Here is a 17,645-nt window from a genome sequence, read left to right as displayed (position 1 = left end):
ACAGATGTTTTGAGAGCATCACAAGCCAGCCCTTGCTTCAGCTCCTGCATAGAGCTTTTACCTTGACTTCTTTGTCTAGACCAACACAAACCACTCACTCTTGATGTGTTTCTGTGTTCCAGGAAATGTGGTGGCAATGTCAGAGGTTAATTTCTGTGACAATCATAGTTGAACCATGTTTGGTAAATCCCAATTCTATGTAACCAGACAGTGGGATGATTGTCTGCCTTGTGTTAAGATGCCTTTTAGCACACATGCAAGGAGCTTTAAAGCTGTAACTCAAGGCAACACAGAGAATTATTTAATTGCAGGATTTTGTCTTTGCCCTTTTAGGACACTGCATTGTAGACTTAGTGGTAGAAGCATATATTTAGCAGTAGCAAACTGACTGTTATAGAGTTTTTTCTGATTTAGATTGTGTTCCAGCTGCCTAGCTCCTGACTGGTGAAGCAGAAAAGTGACCTAATGTTGCTGACTGCTCCTTGAAGAGTTTCTCTAAGCTAATGTGTTATACTCACTTCTCTCTGATGCTCTTGCAAACAGATGAACTTTCTGTAAAATGATGGTAAAAGCCACTGTGGCTTCTTCAGATATCTGACTTTGTCTTGGTCTGTGCTGTGTTGAACTGTGTGAAATGTTTTCTGCTGTTTTGGGAGACCTGTGGACTCTTTGTAAATGTGTCTCAAAATACTTGTACTTTAGAAGAATGGTGGTTTGCTCTTTATCATGTGCAATGTTAGAACTCTCTCCACCCTCTAAAATGTTCAGTGGGAAGGAGTGGCTCCCTTTGCTTGGAGGAGTCTCATGCTGACTTGTACTTTCTGTAAGTATTATGACCAGAGTTAGAGTGAGTTTTGGCTGTTGGTAGCGCTTCACACTGAAAAGTCATCCTTGGATTTCAGCCTTGGACTATACACAAGCTTAACTTTTTTCTTTATTTCTTTCCTCCTTAAAATGCCCTCCCCCTTTACTTTTTCCTTGGCTTAGAAAAAGAATCTCTCGTGAACTTTGTTTTCACATGGAACTCAGTACTTCTCAAGTGTAAGAAATATCTGATATTCAGCACTTTCTGTATGAGTTAGCTGACTGAAAACTAATGACATTCAGGGTTTCACAATCAGTGGTTACCAATGTCTTTCTGCTGCATTCCAGGAATGGATAGTAGATAGATGTCTGTAAATGTACATTGTGTGGTATGCAATGCACAGAATGTACATGCACTGAAACATTTCAAGTAATTAAATCTCCTTTCTCCTGTTATTTTCTGCATGTCTGGAGCATATTTAGCATCCTGGCTCTTACTTTATTTCTTTCCACTTGTTCCCTGTAGGAAGTTTTTTGAGCTGGTGGCAATACTGGCTTTTAGTGGTCCCTGTTCCCATCTGCTTTCTCTCACTCCAAGGTTTGTGCCTGTACTATTGTTTCTTTGGCCTGTGTTGAGCTGGAGCAGGGGAACAGGTATGTCCAAAGTTGTGGTCTGTGTTTTTTGGACTTTTTTTAAAATTCTCTTTTTTGTACTGTGAAGCCATGGTCAGCTGAACATGTATAGAACTGAAAAGAATTTTCTGTATTTGCCATCAGAAAGAAAGGTGTATTTGAATAGAATATTGCATGGAATCTGCTTACTGGTGTCATAGATGGATATTGCAGTCTTTCAGAGAAAGTGAGAACACCTTATAGCAAAGACAAGAGGCTTTTCCTGAGGCAGAGAAAGTACCAGAATGCTGTTCCCTATATTGTGATAGAAGGTGTGCAGTATCTGAGGGGCCCTCATGCATGTGGAGGGATGGAATTTCAGGGAGGATAATTGTGAGAAATGGTCTTGGAGTTGTTCCACATGAAGGAACCTCTGAAGTGGATTACAGTGAAATAAATATTGTTTTTATAGTGTTTTTTTTTTTTTTTTTTAATCTGGCAGTGACAGGTTATATTATGAAAGCTCCCAAGTGATGTGAGTTCCTAAATCCAATTTCTCAAAAGTCACTTGGAATCTTTAATTGCACAGGTATTCTGGTGGCTGCACTACCTCATCATGTAGCTGATCCTAGTGAGGTGTGTGCTGCTGTCCTTGTGGATGGGCAGAATGCTGGGGCTCTGGTGGTTATGAAGTGCTTGGAATCATTGAGTTAGTATTTTATTTCTTATGTATCTCCTATAAACCTCCCGTTTCATTCTGCTGTTGCTAGTTAGCTTTTTATTTTTTTTTGTGATCTTACACGTGGTTTATCCATTAATGGGTCATCATATTCTAGTGTATTGAAGATGGAAAGAAACAGATCACTATTTTCACTTGAAAGCTGCAGTGCCTGCAGGGCTAACGTCACAGAGCTGCACTTTTCATGGCATTAGCAGGTTTAAAACCCTGTCTGATTCCACACTCAGCAAGCAGCAGGTCTGTGGCACACTTTTCTAAGTGTGCAAACTACAATTTGCCTCTTAAATGTGGCTTGGATTTGACAAGTAGCATTTTCTGTAAGATCCTGCTATTTGTGTGTTTTCTCAGTGTTGAAAGGATTATAATGCCAGGATTATATCAGTGTTGGCTTAGCTTTCTGTAAGGAACTCTTGCTTCCTGGAGATCAGTCCAGCATTGCAGCCAGCACTTTGTCAGAGCAGGTAGAAAAAGTGCTTTTGGAAATACAATCTTATTAAAGTTGTCCAATCTTCAGGACTTCACAGAGGAAGCATTTACTAAAACATGTGCTAAGAGCTGGACGAAGAATAATGGTAAACCAAGTTACTGAAAATGTCAAAGAGCTATTGCTAAAGGGTAAGTACTTTGTTGATATTAGCACCTACAAAGAATTGTAGTGTTCTGAAAATACTAGTGTATCTTAACTGAAAAATCAAGTCAGTGCTTTCTGAAACACAGGATTATTTAATTGTTAAATCCTTTTGATTGTGTAGGGTTAGACAACTTGATGGGTAAGGCTGTTCTCTAACCTAGTTTTGCAAAGGACAGTAGAAGTCTTCACACATGTTTATCTAGGGATAAATCCAAGATCTGTGCTTAATTGTGTCTTTGTATACTTATTTTTGTACTCTACTCCAGCCTATCTGTTGCATAGGGTGTTGTCTGGGAAAGTTCTGACTGTTTCTTTCAAGCAGAACACAGGGTTTTTTTTTTTTTAAACTCTGAACTGGTTCAGAGGAATGAATACATTATCAATAGTACAGCTTTTTGTTTTATTTTTTTCTGTACCGTCATGCTTTCTTTGTAGCTGCCATAACTATTACTGATGATGAATGTGTACTGCAATGTAGTGTGTAATAAGTTTTAAGAATCACAGCAAATCCAGTGAACTCAAAACTATATTAACAGTGAAGTAAATAATGTTATTACATAGCATAATATTGTTATAGTAGTGAATGAAGAGCATATACTATTAAAATGAGCACAAATGTCAGTGGTTTGGTGTTTAAACTGCAGTTTCTGATGGAAATGTTGAGCATTCAGTGTTGCCAGTGAAGCTGCTCGTTTGAACAGAGGATCTCAAAGCTATCCAGGGGAAGACCTGTCCTTTCATTCTGCTGTGCTTTCATCTCATAAGCCTTATTCTTGTGTGGGTTCTTATTTAGTGTTACTTTGGCTTTTATTTTCATAAAATACTGGGTCAGCTGGGATTTTACAGCTTGTGCTTTCTGCCACCTTCAGTGAAAAAGACCTGGTAGCCCAAGGTCTTGTGTGAATTGGCATTAACAGATTTCAGTTATTTCATTAGCAGTGCCTACTTTGTAGTGTGAATGAGTTTTATCTTATTAGATGCAATGCTGGTTATTTCCTGTTTCTCCTATTTCTGGTGTATACAATAATAAATACAATAATTCTGTTAAAAAACACCCCACACCTGAACCAGCCCAGCCTCAAAACAAGAACTTTTTTTGGTTTTTTTGCAATTTTCAGAACATTTTGAGAAATTATTTTTTCTGAGCTTGGAATATAACTTTGCTACTTTTGTCATTTTCCTACTGCAGAATAAAGAAATTATTGTTTTCACTTTTGAAAAATATGAAAGTTAAATATCTGATTTCTGTTAATGAAATGTCAAGGCAGTGATATCTGCAAAAGCAAAATTATGCACTGAATTATTTGGTATAGTCTCATGAATGAACCAAGAAAAACGTTCCATAACAGTTCTGAGGATGAATAAGAGTTTTGTTTAGTCCAGCCACATGTGAGGAACCACATCAATAGAAGCAGACTCAGAATGTATTTGAAATCAAATTGTTGTCTGCTTGTTTCTTAGGTTATCCTAAAATGACAGTCTCTTGTTTTACTTCAGCAGCACTCTTGAGTGCTTGGCTGCTGAAATGTGGAGATCCCAGGGTTCTTGGACTGCTGGCAAAGTCCAGGAAGATTGTTGAGGTTTTTCTGTTTCTCAGCAGTACTCTGACCTGCAGGTCTCGATGGCCTGTGAGTGATGAGCAGAACACTCAGAACATCACACAGCCTCTGGGAGGAACAGTGTGAGCATTATCCTTATTGACATCTGGGAAACAGTGTCTCAAAGCTGTTAAAAACAAACCAAACCAGAAGTGTCACACCAAAGTGTGATAAAAATGGACATGGATAGCTTTTTATATTAAAACTTTATTCATGAGGCTGTGAATAAATGCCCTCAATCTGACTAATGAAACCTGATTATGCAATAATATCTGTTTGCAAGAATTGTTACTGCATTTTTTCCCCCAGTAGAATGCCTTGTGTGTATTCATTTGCTTCTTGGTCTTGTGAGAATAGTTACAGTAATTTCACGAATACAAGCCGCACCAATTTGACCAAAATTTTGGTGGAAACCCGGAAGTGCGGCTAATATTCCGGGGCGGCTAATCTATTAACAAAATTCTAAAAGCTGCCAACACGGAAGTGAGAGCCCGCGGCAGCCCCAAGCCAAGCTGGAGCCCGGCCGGCCCCGGCTGAGGTGGGAAAGCCTGGCAGAGGCGGGGCCAGCAGTGTGGGGGGCGGGCGGCAGAGCCTGAGCCAGCAGGGCGGGGCAGGGAGGGCGGCAGAGCCTGAGCCAGCAGGGCGGGGGAGCCCGGGAGAACTGGGGCTAGCAGTGCAGGGGAGCATGGCAGAAGCAGGAAGGCCGGCGGGTGGGGCTGCCTGGCAGCGGGGGAAGCCCAGCAGAATCGGGGCCAGCAGCGTGGGGGAGCCCGGCGGTGCGGGGGCCTGCAGTGCCGGCCAGGGCGAGGAAACGCGGCGGCGGTGCAGACGGGAGGGGGCGGCCGGTGAGCCCGGCGGCGGCGGCAGCCCTGCCGGCGGGGCGAGCGAAAGCGCCGCTCGCGAAAGCGCCGCGGGGCGGGCGCGGCGCAGGGCGAGCGAAAGCGGCAGCGGGGCGGCCGGCGAGCCCGGCGGCGGCAGCCCTGCCAGCCGGGCGAGCGAACGCGGCAGCGGGGCGGTGCTGACGGGAGAGGGGGGCCAGCGAGCCCGGCGGCAGCTGCAGCACCACCCGGCCAGCCCCGCCGAGCCGTGGCGCTGAGCTGGGCCACCCGGCCCCGTCGGCAACCATGAGCGGGCCGAGCCTGCCTGGCCCCGCCCCGAGCCAGTAAAGCCCGCTATGCCGCGATCCTGTTACTAATTGGCCAATTTGTGAAAGCTGCGCACGGATTCTCGCGACGAACGAAAGTGCGGCTAATATTCAGGGTGCGGCTTATCTATTGACAAAGACAGCAACATTGTCGAGGCACCGGGGGTGCGGCTTATAATCCGTGCGACTTGTATTCGTGAAACTACTGTAAGTTTTGATTTTTGTGGTCAAAAATCAAAGTAAATTGTGTCTTAATTACCACTTGTGTAGAAATTTGGAGAACATACTGACACATGAAAATCTGAGAAACACAAATCAGAACAGAACGAACTTGATTTCCAAAGTGGGATAAATTTTGCCTACCTTAACACATCTATAAATTAGGGTTTTATTTAGGTTAGGCTCTCTTTAGAGGTGATTTGCAGCATGTCAAGGTGCATGCACAGGAGAGGCACTCCAGGGGTCAGCTAATTGAGCCATCTCTGAGTGAGAAGTGAGCCTGTGTGATTAGTTGGCTCCAACAGCCTGCTGTTTGGATTGCTTGTACTAAGGGAAACCCACAGCAGCTACTTGGGTATCAACTCTGATTTCTAATCTTGGATTCCAGTGTTACTGGTAGATGAAATATTGTAAGTATGATTTTTTTTCTATTTTTAAAACCAGATCAAGTAGTGTTGCCTGTGCATGAAAATGGCTCAGTTTGTGTCCTTAACTATCACAGGTTTTCTGGCCAGTAATTCTTGTGAAACTGAGTAACACCAAAATGTGGTGTTAGCTGCTAGACAGGCTAAAACACTGCTGAACAGTGTTTGTTACTGTGGTGGACACAAAGGAGTCTGTACATGCACAGTACAATTACAGGTGAGATACTAACTCTTCCACTGCTCCAAAAATTAAATTACATTGAGGGGAGGAGTGTTGGGCTGTCCTTTGAGCTGATTTTCTAGGAAATACCTGCTGTTTGTTAGTTATAAAGGGGTAAATAAGCCCTTTCTTGGTCAAGCTGAGCATTTCAGTTCCACACTGAAATTATTTGAAGAAATTTAGTCCCTCATTTAAGACTTGGTCCTTGAGGCAGGGAGGCTTCTGGCAGCCCTGCATGCCATCCTTGCAGGTCCCAGCAGTGTCTGCAGCTTGGTGCAGCATTCCTGCCTCCAGAGCCTGCTGGAGGCTGTTCCTCCTGGGATGCTGTGAGCAGGGTGTGCATGGCTCTGCCAGCTGGCATTGGCTCAGCTCTGATGTGCCTGTAGAAGCAAAGTGGCACAAGTTTCTCAGCAATTTTCAGCCCTCTTCAGAATTTGCTTTTTCTTTTATGCTTTAATTTGGCTGTAGCTTAATTGGCATTGCTCTGTTCACTTTGTTATCTGTGTGGGCCAGGCTGAAGCTGGTCAGGCTCTGCCCCTCTGTGCCTTCACACATCTAAACTTGCCAGGTGGATAAAGTTTCCATGAGAAGTAGGTGAGCCTCTCTGGGTTAGTCATGTCCTGATGAAGGAATCTGTAGTTTTTTTACGATGTACTAATTTCCACTTCTTTACCTGAATGTGATGAAGTAGGGGAGTGGTGGTTTTTTGTGAGAGAGTTTAGCAACTGGCAGAGAAAAATAAAACCTTGACAGGTCAAGTCATGCAACTGCTCTTGCCACCTTCTCAGTGATTATTTTAGTCTGGCAGAGTAAACCCTATCATTGTAAAGCTTCCTGGTCTTTTCTTTACAATAGTCTCACTCTGCCTAATTGTTCAGCTTTCATTTATCCTCACTAATCTGTCTTTTAGTTACCTTCATATATGTCTTTTATTTATAATTCTCTCTAAATTTTTATTTTCATCCCTTAGTTACTTAAGAAAACACAATGGCTTACACAAAAGACTTGTATTCAGCGTGCTCAAGCAATGAAACTGTGTCTGTCTGGCCTAATCCTCTTCCAGAAGGAAAGCAGTAACATGAATAGTGTCCTCCGTGTTCTTAATCCTTTTAATTTTTTTTTTTTTTTTTAGTAAAAACAACATTAACCTTTTGGAGAAGAACAAAATAAAACCAGTCAGTAGAATATCTGCTACAGTTTAATCACAGTGTTTTTTCTTGACTGTGACGCAGAAGTTTGGACATCCATTTATTGCTTTGGTTCTGTTTCCTGAGCTGTGTGTTTGCAGTGTGGGAACCTGCACACTTGAGCGTTTTAGGTTTTGTTCCATGGATCACCTCTGCTGTTTTAAGGAACTCAGGTGATCCACAGGATGAGGAACTTGTTCTCAGGACCTGGGCCCATATCTGAGTTCAGGGAACTATGCTGGAGATGTGTAGATAAACTGTATAGTTGAAGTGGTGGCTGCAAATAGAATTGTCTGGTTTGGGAGGGAACTGGTAGCATTCAGAAATAAAATGCCTTAATTATCCAAAGATAATGAAGACTGAGAAGCAATGAAACAAGTGAAGAGGAAACATTAGCCTACTTGGAATACAGCTTGAATACCTCAAAATTTGAGATTAATTAGGGACTAAGGCAAATAAATTATTCTCTGTTGCAGAATATTTAGCTCCCTCCTTGAGAAATGTTCCTTGCAAATCAATCTTGCATGATGAAAACTAACACCACATAGCTACTGGCCAGGACCAGAGACTTGCTAGCTAAGAATGTGGAGAACTGTGCTCATGTCACAGGATGGTGCTGGCCCAGGAGACTTCATGCTTCAGAATGCAAACTGTGCTGGGGTGAAGCTGGGGCAAGAATTCCCCAGAGTGGCTTTCCGAGGTCACATCCGCTCCCTTCCCAAACTGATGGAGATAACTTCCCATGCAAGTAAGTGTCTGTGCAGCTGCTGCTGGTGCTCCTTGGCAGACACAATATACTGCACAAATGTATTTTCTTGCAGTGTGGTTTCTGTGCTGTGCTGCAGTCTGGTCTGTTTTATCGAAGTACACTTGTGATTGTTGTTGAGGAAACGGTTGTTTGCTGGAGGTTTTACTCCTGAAATGGAAACAGAATATGAGAAGAGAGAAAGTGAGAGGAATGCTTTGATTTAAAACATGTCTATAAAGAAGAGATTGCCTTGAACATGCAGCTATGATGAAGGTGATTTTTGGCTGTCATTTAATTAAGTTAGCCATGGAGTAGTCTTGAGTTAGCACCAGTTCTGCTTATTGGTGATGTGGAACTGGGAAGTCATTGTAAAGAACTTGCATATAAACTTACTCTCCTTCACTTCCTGTTGAAAGTGTACAGTGTTTGAGAGGGGCTTTAAAGTGGCACTTCATTAGATCAGCAAAAGGTCACTTTTATTTTTGCATTGTCTGCAGTAATTCATTTGTATGTTATTTCAGGACAGTGGAGCTAGTGCTGTCAAAGTGGTGAAGAGACAGTTGTACTTCTCTATCACTGGAACCATCAATAAGAAAATGTGCCCTAACAATTGCAAAATCAATACTATATTTCCAGTCACTAGTTCTACTGCATTTTCTGTTCAGTTTGGGCTTCCTGTGTGCAGGATGGTGTATAAAGCCAGCATGCCAAGGGGTCACATTTGGAAGGAAAGTCTAATGGGAAGGGTCTGAGTGATGCTTGAACATGTAAATGGAGAATTAGATAGAAAATGAAAGCCCTTTGTATAGAGAGAGAGGTCTTCTTAACAGACCAATTGTGAGAAATTCACTGGTGGCAAAATGAAGATGCATCTGAAAAATAATATTAATTAAGTTGAAGATTCATCTGAAGTCACTGGTCTTTATCAGGCTCAGGGAGATGGTATTATGAAGTAATCTTTCTTAACTGAGGAGGGGTTATGTGGATTAAGGTAACAAGGGCATTTTGAAAGAGCTGAAGCATTATCAGCTTGTTTAAGAAGCTGAGATTGAATGTATGAATGTATCTTGGCAGGAGTGGGATTTTATACATAAAAAAGTTGAGAGTTTCTCCAAGTATTACAAGTAAAAGAAAACCCATTATACTGGCTTGAGACAGTGATAAGGTTGAGTTCTTGATGGAAGAAGGAAAACTAAGGCAGCAAAGAATTGCTTTAAAAATCACTCAGTGATAGCAAAAAAAAACAACAACTAGGCTGATATTTCAAATATTCAGTCAGCAGAGCCAGTATATAGGATTTCCTATATGGTGTATATAGGAATGGAGGAAACAAACCTAAGTTGCTCATGACCTTGCTGTGTTTGATGAGTGTGATGGAGAAGATACTGCAGAGACCAGAATCCTGAAGAATCAAGCAGACAGTATTTCTGTTGGTAATTTACACTATCATTTGTGTTCAATTAAATGAGTAAAAGGTATATGGCAGATAATTCCATTTCCTCAGCAAAAATTGTAAATGTACTTTAACCACAACAGGATGGGGGGAGTGCAGCACACACTGCAGCAAAATTGATCTGGTATATTCCAGTATAGGCATAACAAATACAGCAAGCAAGCAGCTTTTGCGGATTTTAACCTTTGCTAAAGTTGATAAGTGTTTGATTTTGATGCTGTGTTGTTAAGCTTACTGATGTTTTTTCTAGCAGTGTGAAAAATTCTACAATTACAGCAAAGTGAGCATCTCGTGTGGGTGGGGTCAGCAGATGAGCTGAGCCCCTTGTTCAAGGCAGCTGCTCATTCACATTTTGGGGTTAGTTGTCAGAGCTGTGAGAAAGGCAGTAGGCACATAAGCACAGGAGGCTGCTCTTTTCATATATTTTTGGTCAGCTAAGTATTTACTTATGGAAATTTACTTAAAAATACAGAATTTACTTAAAAATCCTTCTGTTCTTTGTGAATATTGTTTTTCCAATAGTTTTGTTCAAAGCACCTGTCAGTAATTTCCAGAAAATTGTGCTGCTTTCTGTGCATGCCTTCCCTTCAGTAAGAGTAGGACTGAATGTTCTCATAATTTTTTGGCTTATAACAATTACTTTTGTAACAGTGCTGTTTGTGCTGATCACTCTGTGTAGGGGTCACTCTTCCCTTGGCCTGGAGGTTCATTTTGTAAGCTGATTCAAATTTCAAAATGCAGAGTTTTTTCACTTGAGTTATAGTAAAATAATTTAGTGTAGCCTGGTTGAATTGATTGCAGTAATCATTGAAAAGATGCACCCCAAAATCCAGCTGTTTAATCTCTTGCTTTTGGTGTACTCAGTGTACAATATTTTAACTTGCAGTATTTTCATTTGAGATAATAATTTCTTTTTATTTCATTCTTAATTTCTGTAGTGGTTACATCTTTTGTAAATAGAAAAAGGTATTCCTTGGATTAATCATTTCTTAAGGAGATGCTCTTGGAAATCATTCATTTGTATTGGCTGAGAGAGCAGGGAGTGAAGAAGTACAGGCAAAATAAAAGAATTTTTGTTTGATGAGCAGAGGGTAATGGGAGACACAAGAACTTCTTTTAAAGATGGAAATCAATTTTATTTCCCTTTAGAGGTTGTTTTAAACTATAGTGCCCTTGCTATTTTTTTTTTTTTGATTGCTACTTGCTACAGAAAGCTCTTCTGATCTTCCATGCCCCTTTTTTTAATTTTTGAACATTGTTCATTGCATATAGGAATGCTCTGGTTGTGTGTACCTGATATTAGATTTTAATTTGGAAGTATCAGAGGAGCCTGAAGAATGCACAGCTCCAATGTTCAAAGCACAATAAGGGTAAAAGCATGAGGGTGTTGGATGTCTGGGATTAGTGGGCACAGGGAATAACAAACTGCATTTAAGAACTGAGAAGGTGCTTTGGGGGCTGTGTGCCTGTATTGGCATTACAGAATGGAGTCTTTGACGTGTTCAGTCTTATTCAGTGTGTCTGACTGGGTTGGACATGGAGCTCAGAGGCTGCTGTTACCTTGGCAGTGATTTGTAAATGCACAGGAGCTGTCCTTGTTCTTTATATGAAACAGTTCCATAAGTCAGTGCTGGAGTAAGGGCATATATAGCATTGTAGCTGCCTGTAACACATTGTAGCTGTGACCCTACTTGGAAATTTTACTTTGAGGTGATTTTTATTCTATTTTAATGACAGAGACGAGTAGAAATAGAAATAACTCTACCTTGAGAGTATCACCTTTGATATTGCTAACATTGTATGACTTGAGATACTAAAAAGCAACATATTCAGTTAACCAAATGAGTTCATTCCCCATGGATTCTTCAAGGGTACAGTCTCATTTTCTTCTTATCAAAACTTGCTTCTTTTTTTCTTCACAGGTCATGGCAACCATAAAGAAAACAGTCCTTTCCTAAACAGTTCAGAAGCTGGCAAGGGAGGTGATTACTATGACAGAAATCTGGCCTTGTTTGAGGTAATTTCTAGTTGCTTTTTGTGCTTCTAATGTGATTTGTGGTCTCTCATGATGGCAGGGATTGAGCACATCTTTCTCCCCCTAGTGCCTTTTTGTGGGTGTCCATCTGATTTTGGGGTACCAGTAGCAGAGAGGGCAGAGTTCAGGGATGATGACAGCTGGGTCGTCAGAAACTGTTCAAGGTGATACTTAAAGATACGATAAAGCTGCAAATAGTGAAGTCCTTCTCAACTGGTTTTTATTTCCTATGTGGAAAGTTGTTTCTCTTTACCATGCATTCCTTATTGTGCTATCAGACATACAAGACTTTATTTCAAAGAGAAAGGGAATTATTTTGTTCTGGGGCTTTCTGTCCCCTGCGCCCCCAAACCAGAAACAAAAATGGGATGGGATGAGTATAAAGGTGGGAGGCCCTCCATACATTTGGCTTTTTGGAATTTTGTCTAGATGCAAATGAAATAGATAACATAGTTTGGAAAATGTAATAAAATCATCAGAGTGCACACATGTCTACAATGAGCAGAGTTTAATCACTAAATCTCTGATTTGTTTGGCAGCTTGACCTTTTCAAAAGTATATCTGTTGATGTAAGTTGATGTTAGAGCTGCATGCAAGGTACACATTCATTTTCTCACAGTTCTAAGGATCTGACTTCTTCATTGCAGTAATTATACTTTTCAGCACCTAAGGAGAATGATTCACATGGGTAGACATTTTGGCATGGCCTCTTCCTGTTAGAGTTGCCCTCCTTTCAGAAAATTAAAACCTCTCATCAGTGGTTCAGGCACAGTGACATACTCTTGTACCCTGGATGACTTTCCTGGTGTGTTCCCTGGTAGCCTCAGGCATGCCCAGGAAGGTGTGATCCCAGCCACTCTTCAGAAATGCTGTGAACTGCAGAAGTTGCCTTGTTGTCTTCTTCCACAGGAAGAACTTGATATACGACCAAAAGTGTCATCTCTGCTTGGCAAGTTGGTCAACTACACAAATCTTACTCAAGGTGTCAAGGAACATGAAGAAGCAGAAAATACTGATGGATCGAAGAAGAAAGTATCAAAAGTGAGTAGATGTTCTCTCCTTGGCCAGCACTGATGAATGGGATGATTCCCTGTGGGTTTTTTGGGGAGCTGGCCTCCCTTCTGCTTTTTCTTAACCTCTCTCAGGAGGTGCTGCAAAGAAATGACACAGAACCTGCAGGGACCCAGCTGTCACCAGAGAACTGGGGCAGGCTGTGGTTAAAACTGCACTGCAGTGCAATTCCTTATGCTTGGTGTGGATTTAGATGAGAAGGGGATAGGCTTTTAGTGGGGTACAAATAAAAACTAAACAGCCCCCAGCTTTTTTTCCTGGTGCTGTTTGAGCCGCCCAGTGGTGTCTGACACATCTCTGCCAGCCTGCTATACTGACACAGGGTTTGCAGGAGACAACACCTGTCTGGGTGGTGGGTGGAGGTCAGATTGGACACCCTGGGGCAGCTCAGGAGTCATTCTGGTGTCAGGCACTTGGGCAATGAATTGTGCCCCAAAGCACCTGCATTTGGATGGTTGGCCCCTGGGGCTGGCCTGGAGTGGCTGTAGCAGGTGAGGTTTGATCTTTGGAAGTTGATTTCTATCAGGAGGGCAGGGTTTAACTGCTGCTCTCTCCTCTGGCAGAGCTGCAGGTGCTTGGGTTACTGCTGCACCTGCAAGGGGTGTGCTTGCATTTCATGGCTTGCAGGCCTGTCAGTTTGTTTGCAAGTTCTGTCAAAAGGAAGGCTTCAGAAAAAGCAAAGATAACACTTGAATTCTGCAGGTTTTATAGCACAGCCCTACAAAGTTTGAGGCATTTCAGAAAGAGATGGCAGTGATAATGGTGCAAACCAGTAGTGCTCTCAAGGAGCATGCATGTTACCCCATGTGAATTCCCTTACTCACACTCCAGGTCCTTACTCTGCAGTTTTACACTGGGGATAACAAAGTTGTTTTGTCAATGTAAAGCTTAAAATTAAATTTTATTTGAGAACATATGCACTAAAAGTGCTGCAATAGTGTGGTTAGTGAGACATCATGACAGGAGTGAGCTAAGGTCATCTGAGTGAAGTAGCTGCATTCTGGTCCTATAAGCTGACACTAAAGAAGCAATTTAAGCATTTTAATTATGATTTTCTTTTGTGTGGTACTTGCTATTATACTAATGGCTGAGTCTTGTCCAAAGCTTTCACCTTAACATTATTAATAAAGAATGTCAGCTGCATCTCTGTTTAGCATCTCTGTTTTCCCATCTTTGGTGGGAATGATGTCAGGCATCAGCTCCTAATAGGGTATTATTGCATAATCTAAAATTTTTGTCCTCTTGCTATCAGAAGCAGCTTGATTATTTCCCTGACAAAAGTAGAATGGTGGAGGATACAATAGATACAGTTCTTGTGATTTTGAGGAAGTTCTGATCACTTTTACTCTTTATTTCCTTCTTCACTGCCTGACCAGAATAGCAGGGTAAGATGCAGAGCAATCTGGAAGCTAGCCCCTTGCCTCCCTCATGGAAAAAAATTGGGAGAGTTTGGCAATGGGTCTATAGTATGCATTTGGTTAAAGCCAATGTGTGTAAAACTTCACTAGGTAAAAATGGGGCAAATACCAGAAAACTGAGAACTGGTAGAGTACCATGCATGGTGTGGTGTTAATATTTCTACATTTAGATGTGATTCATGCTTGTACTTTGCAAGCTGTTTACTGCCATTAAAAAGGATTATTAACTTTATTAAAGCTTTGCTGCTGTGGCAAAATGGAGTTCAGGTTTAATAACTCTGTTTTCCTGAGTTAGTCTTTCCCATGTCCCAAAAATGTGTGTTCACAGACTTCTCAGATGTTTTTTGCAGAAGGGGTTTGGTGACCTTTCCAAAAGTGACAGTATCATGCTGTATTAATATCTCAGTGTTTTCTGTGTAAACACTGCAGTTTCCTTAGGCAAACCTTTGTCTGCATGTCTGTCTCTGGGATAAATTACATCAGCTGCAATATCATAGCTGCAGGTTGAATTTCTTCTCCCTCTCTTGCCATGAGCAATACAAAATTTTAAACATCCTGCAGAATATAAGACGACTGAAAACCTTGGCCAATAATTATAACCATGAAACCCAGGAAATTGAAAAGCAGTAACTGGACAAGGGTATGGATTGAAGATATTCAGAAACAGTGCAAATGGGATTGTTCTACATACTTTTAAAATCATCTTTGAAATATGAATCACAGTGCTGCTGTTACCTTATCCTCTCCTTCTGAGCATGGAACAGAAGCCTGGCAGTCCATTCCAGCAGCAGCAGGTCTGTTTGAAGTGGATAAACCACATTTACCCCCGTGTTGATGAGTGCTGCACTGGCTTGCTCAGCTGCTGTGACAAAGAGTGACATGTCTGTCACTTACTGGAAGTGGCATCTCATAGGCAAGAGCTGGAGCAAGGCAGGTGAGCAGACTCTGGTATTTAGAAATGAACTGAGGAAAGCAATCCTCGCAGGCTGTGGCTGTAACTCTCTGAGCAGGTAAGACAGGTCTCTCAGTGAGGACCTTTTGGCACCTAGCACAGCCCTGCCTGCCAAATCATATCCTTTCAAATTCATTTCATGTCAGAGCAAGACATCTTAATATAAACATACTACCTTGTTTCAGCAACCCCAGTCAATACTTTTGGTAGTAGCATTCTCTGTTAGGTACACACCAGGTAAAATTGACACAACCCCAATGTGATAAGGTGGAAATTGGGTTGTTTTTTCTTTTCTAAATACAGTCTTGCAATAAAGCACTTAAGCCACAGTGCTATAGAAGTATCCCCTTGTCATGATGGAAAAAATTAGATAAACTGTTTCAGTTCATGTGTCTTTAACAAGGCAGTTCATTGCTGTGCTGCTGGCTGTCCTCATGCTACAGAGCAGCTGTGAGAGCTGTCATTGCTGATCAATGTCCCCAGCCCTGCAGCCAAGTGCCTCAATAACCCATCACTCTGGCACAATGGAAATAGTGTCCTTCAGACTCAGATCAATATTTACATAAATTATGTGTCTGCAGCTGATGAGAGTGAACAGAAACATGATCTGCATCACTGAAACTGAGATTGTTTTCGAGATTTTTCTGTCCCTACTTGGTGTTCTTCAGAATGACTCTCTTTTATTTCCCTTATGCAGCTTGGGGTGTTACATTTTTTCTTGTGGTCGCTGTTGAGGCTGAACATAATAATACCTTTGTTTCAGGTCACAGTTTGTTGAAACTTTAGCACTGGTTTAGTATCACTTAGTGATGATTAGGTGCTATAAAAAAAATCTAGTCACTGCAGATTGCTGGTGTTATATATTTCTGTGAACAAGCTGGTTCAAGTAATATTTGTAAATTATTGTTTCTTATGGCTATTTTTTTCCCAGAGTAAGATAATCCAGATTAAGCTGTTATGTGTGATATACACTTAGTAATACTTGCTTGGCAGACACTTGGGCATTTCCTAGGCTGCTCTGCTCTGCAGTGGTCTCACAAGTGCGCAGCTAATGCACAATTTCTCTTCCTCTGTGGTCAAAGTGAGCTTGTAACTTGATAGGCTTAAGAGGCCACTTAGGAGGGGGGAGAAGATGATGGAACAGTGGCACAAAGCTGCAGGGACCACATAGGGCAGAAGACAGGAAAGAGCTGAGCTGAAGTGGATTCTTGTGCAAAGGAAGCAGGTGTTGGGAGGTGTGTGAGGGCAGGCTGAAATCTCACCTGCTTTCATAGTGTGTGAAGGGCTGTCACACAGAAAACACAACAACCATGGTCCATTTGCTTCTCCTGTGTAGGAGCAACAGGATGGGCTTATTTGCTTCTCCAAGATGTCAGTTTTGACAAACTCCTTTATCCTGTGATACCCACATGTCTGACAGGTTCACTTGATGGGCTCAGAGATGTTGTAAGGGAAGGACTCATGGATGAATGGTCAGATAGATGATGATAAAATGATGTGGAATGTGCCTTTGAGAGGCAAAGTGTGCAGTAATGTGACAGTGGGAATGCCCTGTGCTGGGCAATATCTCCCCAGTGCCTGACAACATTTTTTAGTCCTTTCTGAGTGTATGTTTATGGTGTTATAGACACAGTGTGAATCAGATGAAAGTGTTGGAGTCAGAAGTATCTACACCTTCCCTTCCTTGAGGAAACAAGTACACTATAAATAATAGTTCATGAAGATCCTCCTCAATTATAGCACTGGAATAACTCAGTAAAAAATCCTTACCTCAGGACACTTATGTAACAAGTGTCATTTCTGTTACTATCAGACAGCAATTCATTTTATCCTCATACATAATCCTGGTAAAGCTGATCAGGTTAGATATTTAGGATGGTAATTTTTATAAACTGGCAAGTGATGGTTTAGGGAATTAATTTTTTTTGGTACTGTGGCACTGGAGCAGCTGAGGAACAGCTCTGGCCCCATGCTTGCAGGTCACATAGGATAATTCCACTGCAATCCCTCAGCACATGATTCTGTCACCCAGTTTCCTTCAGGAGGCTCACCTGAGCTGCAGTGTGCATGAGAAAAGTCTGGTTGATCTGTTTCAGCTTTAGTCACACCAGGAATTCAAAGCTGACTTCAGAAAATTCAGTCAGCAGCTGCTGGCACTTCTGAGGAAGAGCAGTTCAGATCATGTTCCTGGGCACAGTTTTGCTTCAGGTTTTTAGTGCAGATGAGGAAATTCTGCAAGTTGAAGCACTAAATTCCTTGGTTGCTTTTGACCTGGTGATCTTATAAACATGTGATTCTTTAAGGATTTTGCTTTTTGTAGTGAAATATACTCTTGAATTACCTTATATAAAGTTTTTAGCACACATTTTATTGCTTGTCTTACATACTA

At 41.6% G+C, this 17,645-nt stretch overlaps 1 protein-coding gene across 5 annotated transcripts in view; it reads left to right on the top strand.

Moving 5' to 3' along the window:
- SLC12A4 (solute carrier family 12 member 4) overlaps window positions 1-17,645 on the top strand; it is a 45,982-nt gene that overhangs the window by 8,793 nt on the left and 19,544 nt on the right. For 3 of the 5 annotated variants that reach the window (XR_004419042.2, XM_033069708.2, XM_033069707.2), the window contains exons 2-3: window positions 11,703-11,797; window positions 12,725-12,856. Coding sequence is in view for 4 of the 5 variants with exons in the window: in XM_033069708.2 (XP_032925599.2) it covers window positions 11,703-11,797; window positions 12,725-12,856 (227 nt within the window). In the remaining variant the exon portion in view is untranslated. Of the gene's footprint in view, window positions 1-8,088; window positions 8,328-11,702; window positions 11,798-12,724; window positions 12,857-17,645 lie in introns of those variants that run through there. The other 2 variants (XM_033069709.2, XM_033069710.2) reach the window with 2 other exon arrangements.

The sequence above is a fragment of the Catharus ustulatus genome, chromosome 11 (assembly GCF_009819885.2).
Source record: "Catharus ustulatus isolate bCatUst1 chromosome 11, bCatUst1.pri.v2, whole genome shotgun sequence".
NCBI classification, from domain to species: Eukaryota; Metazoa; Chordata; class Aves; order Passeriformes; family Turdidae; genus Catharus; species Catharus ustulatus.
This window is presented reverse-complemented; position numbering and strand designations above follow the sequence as displayed.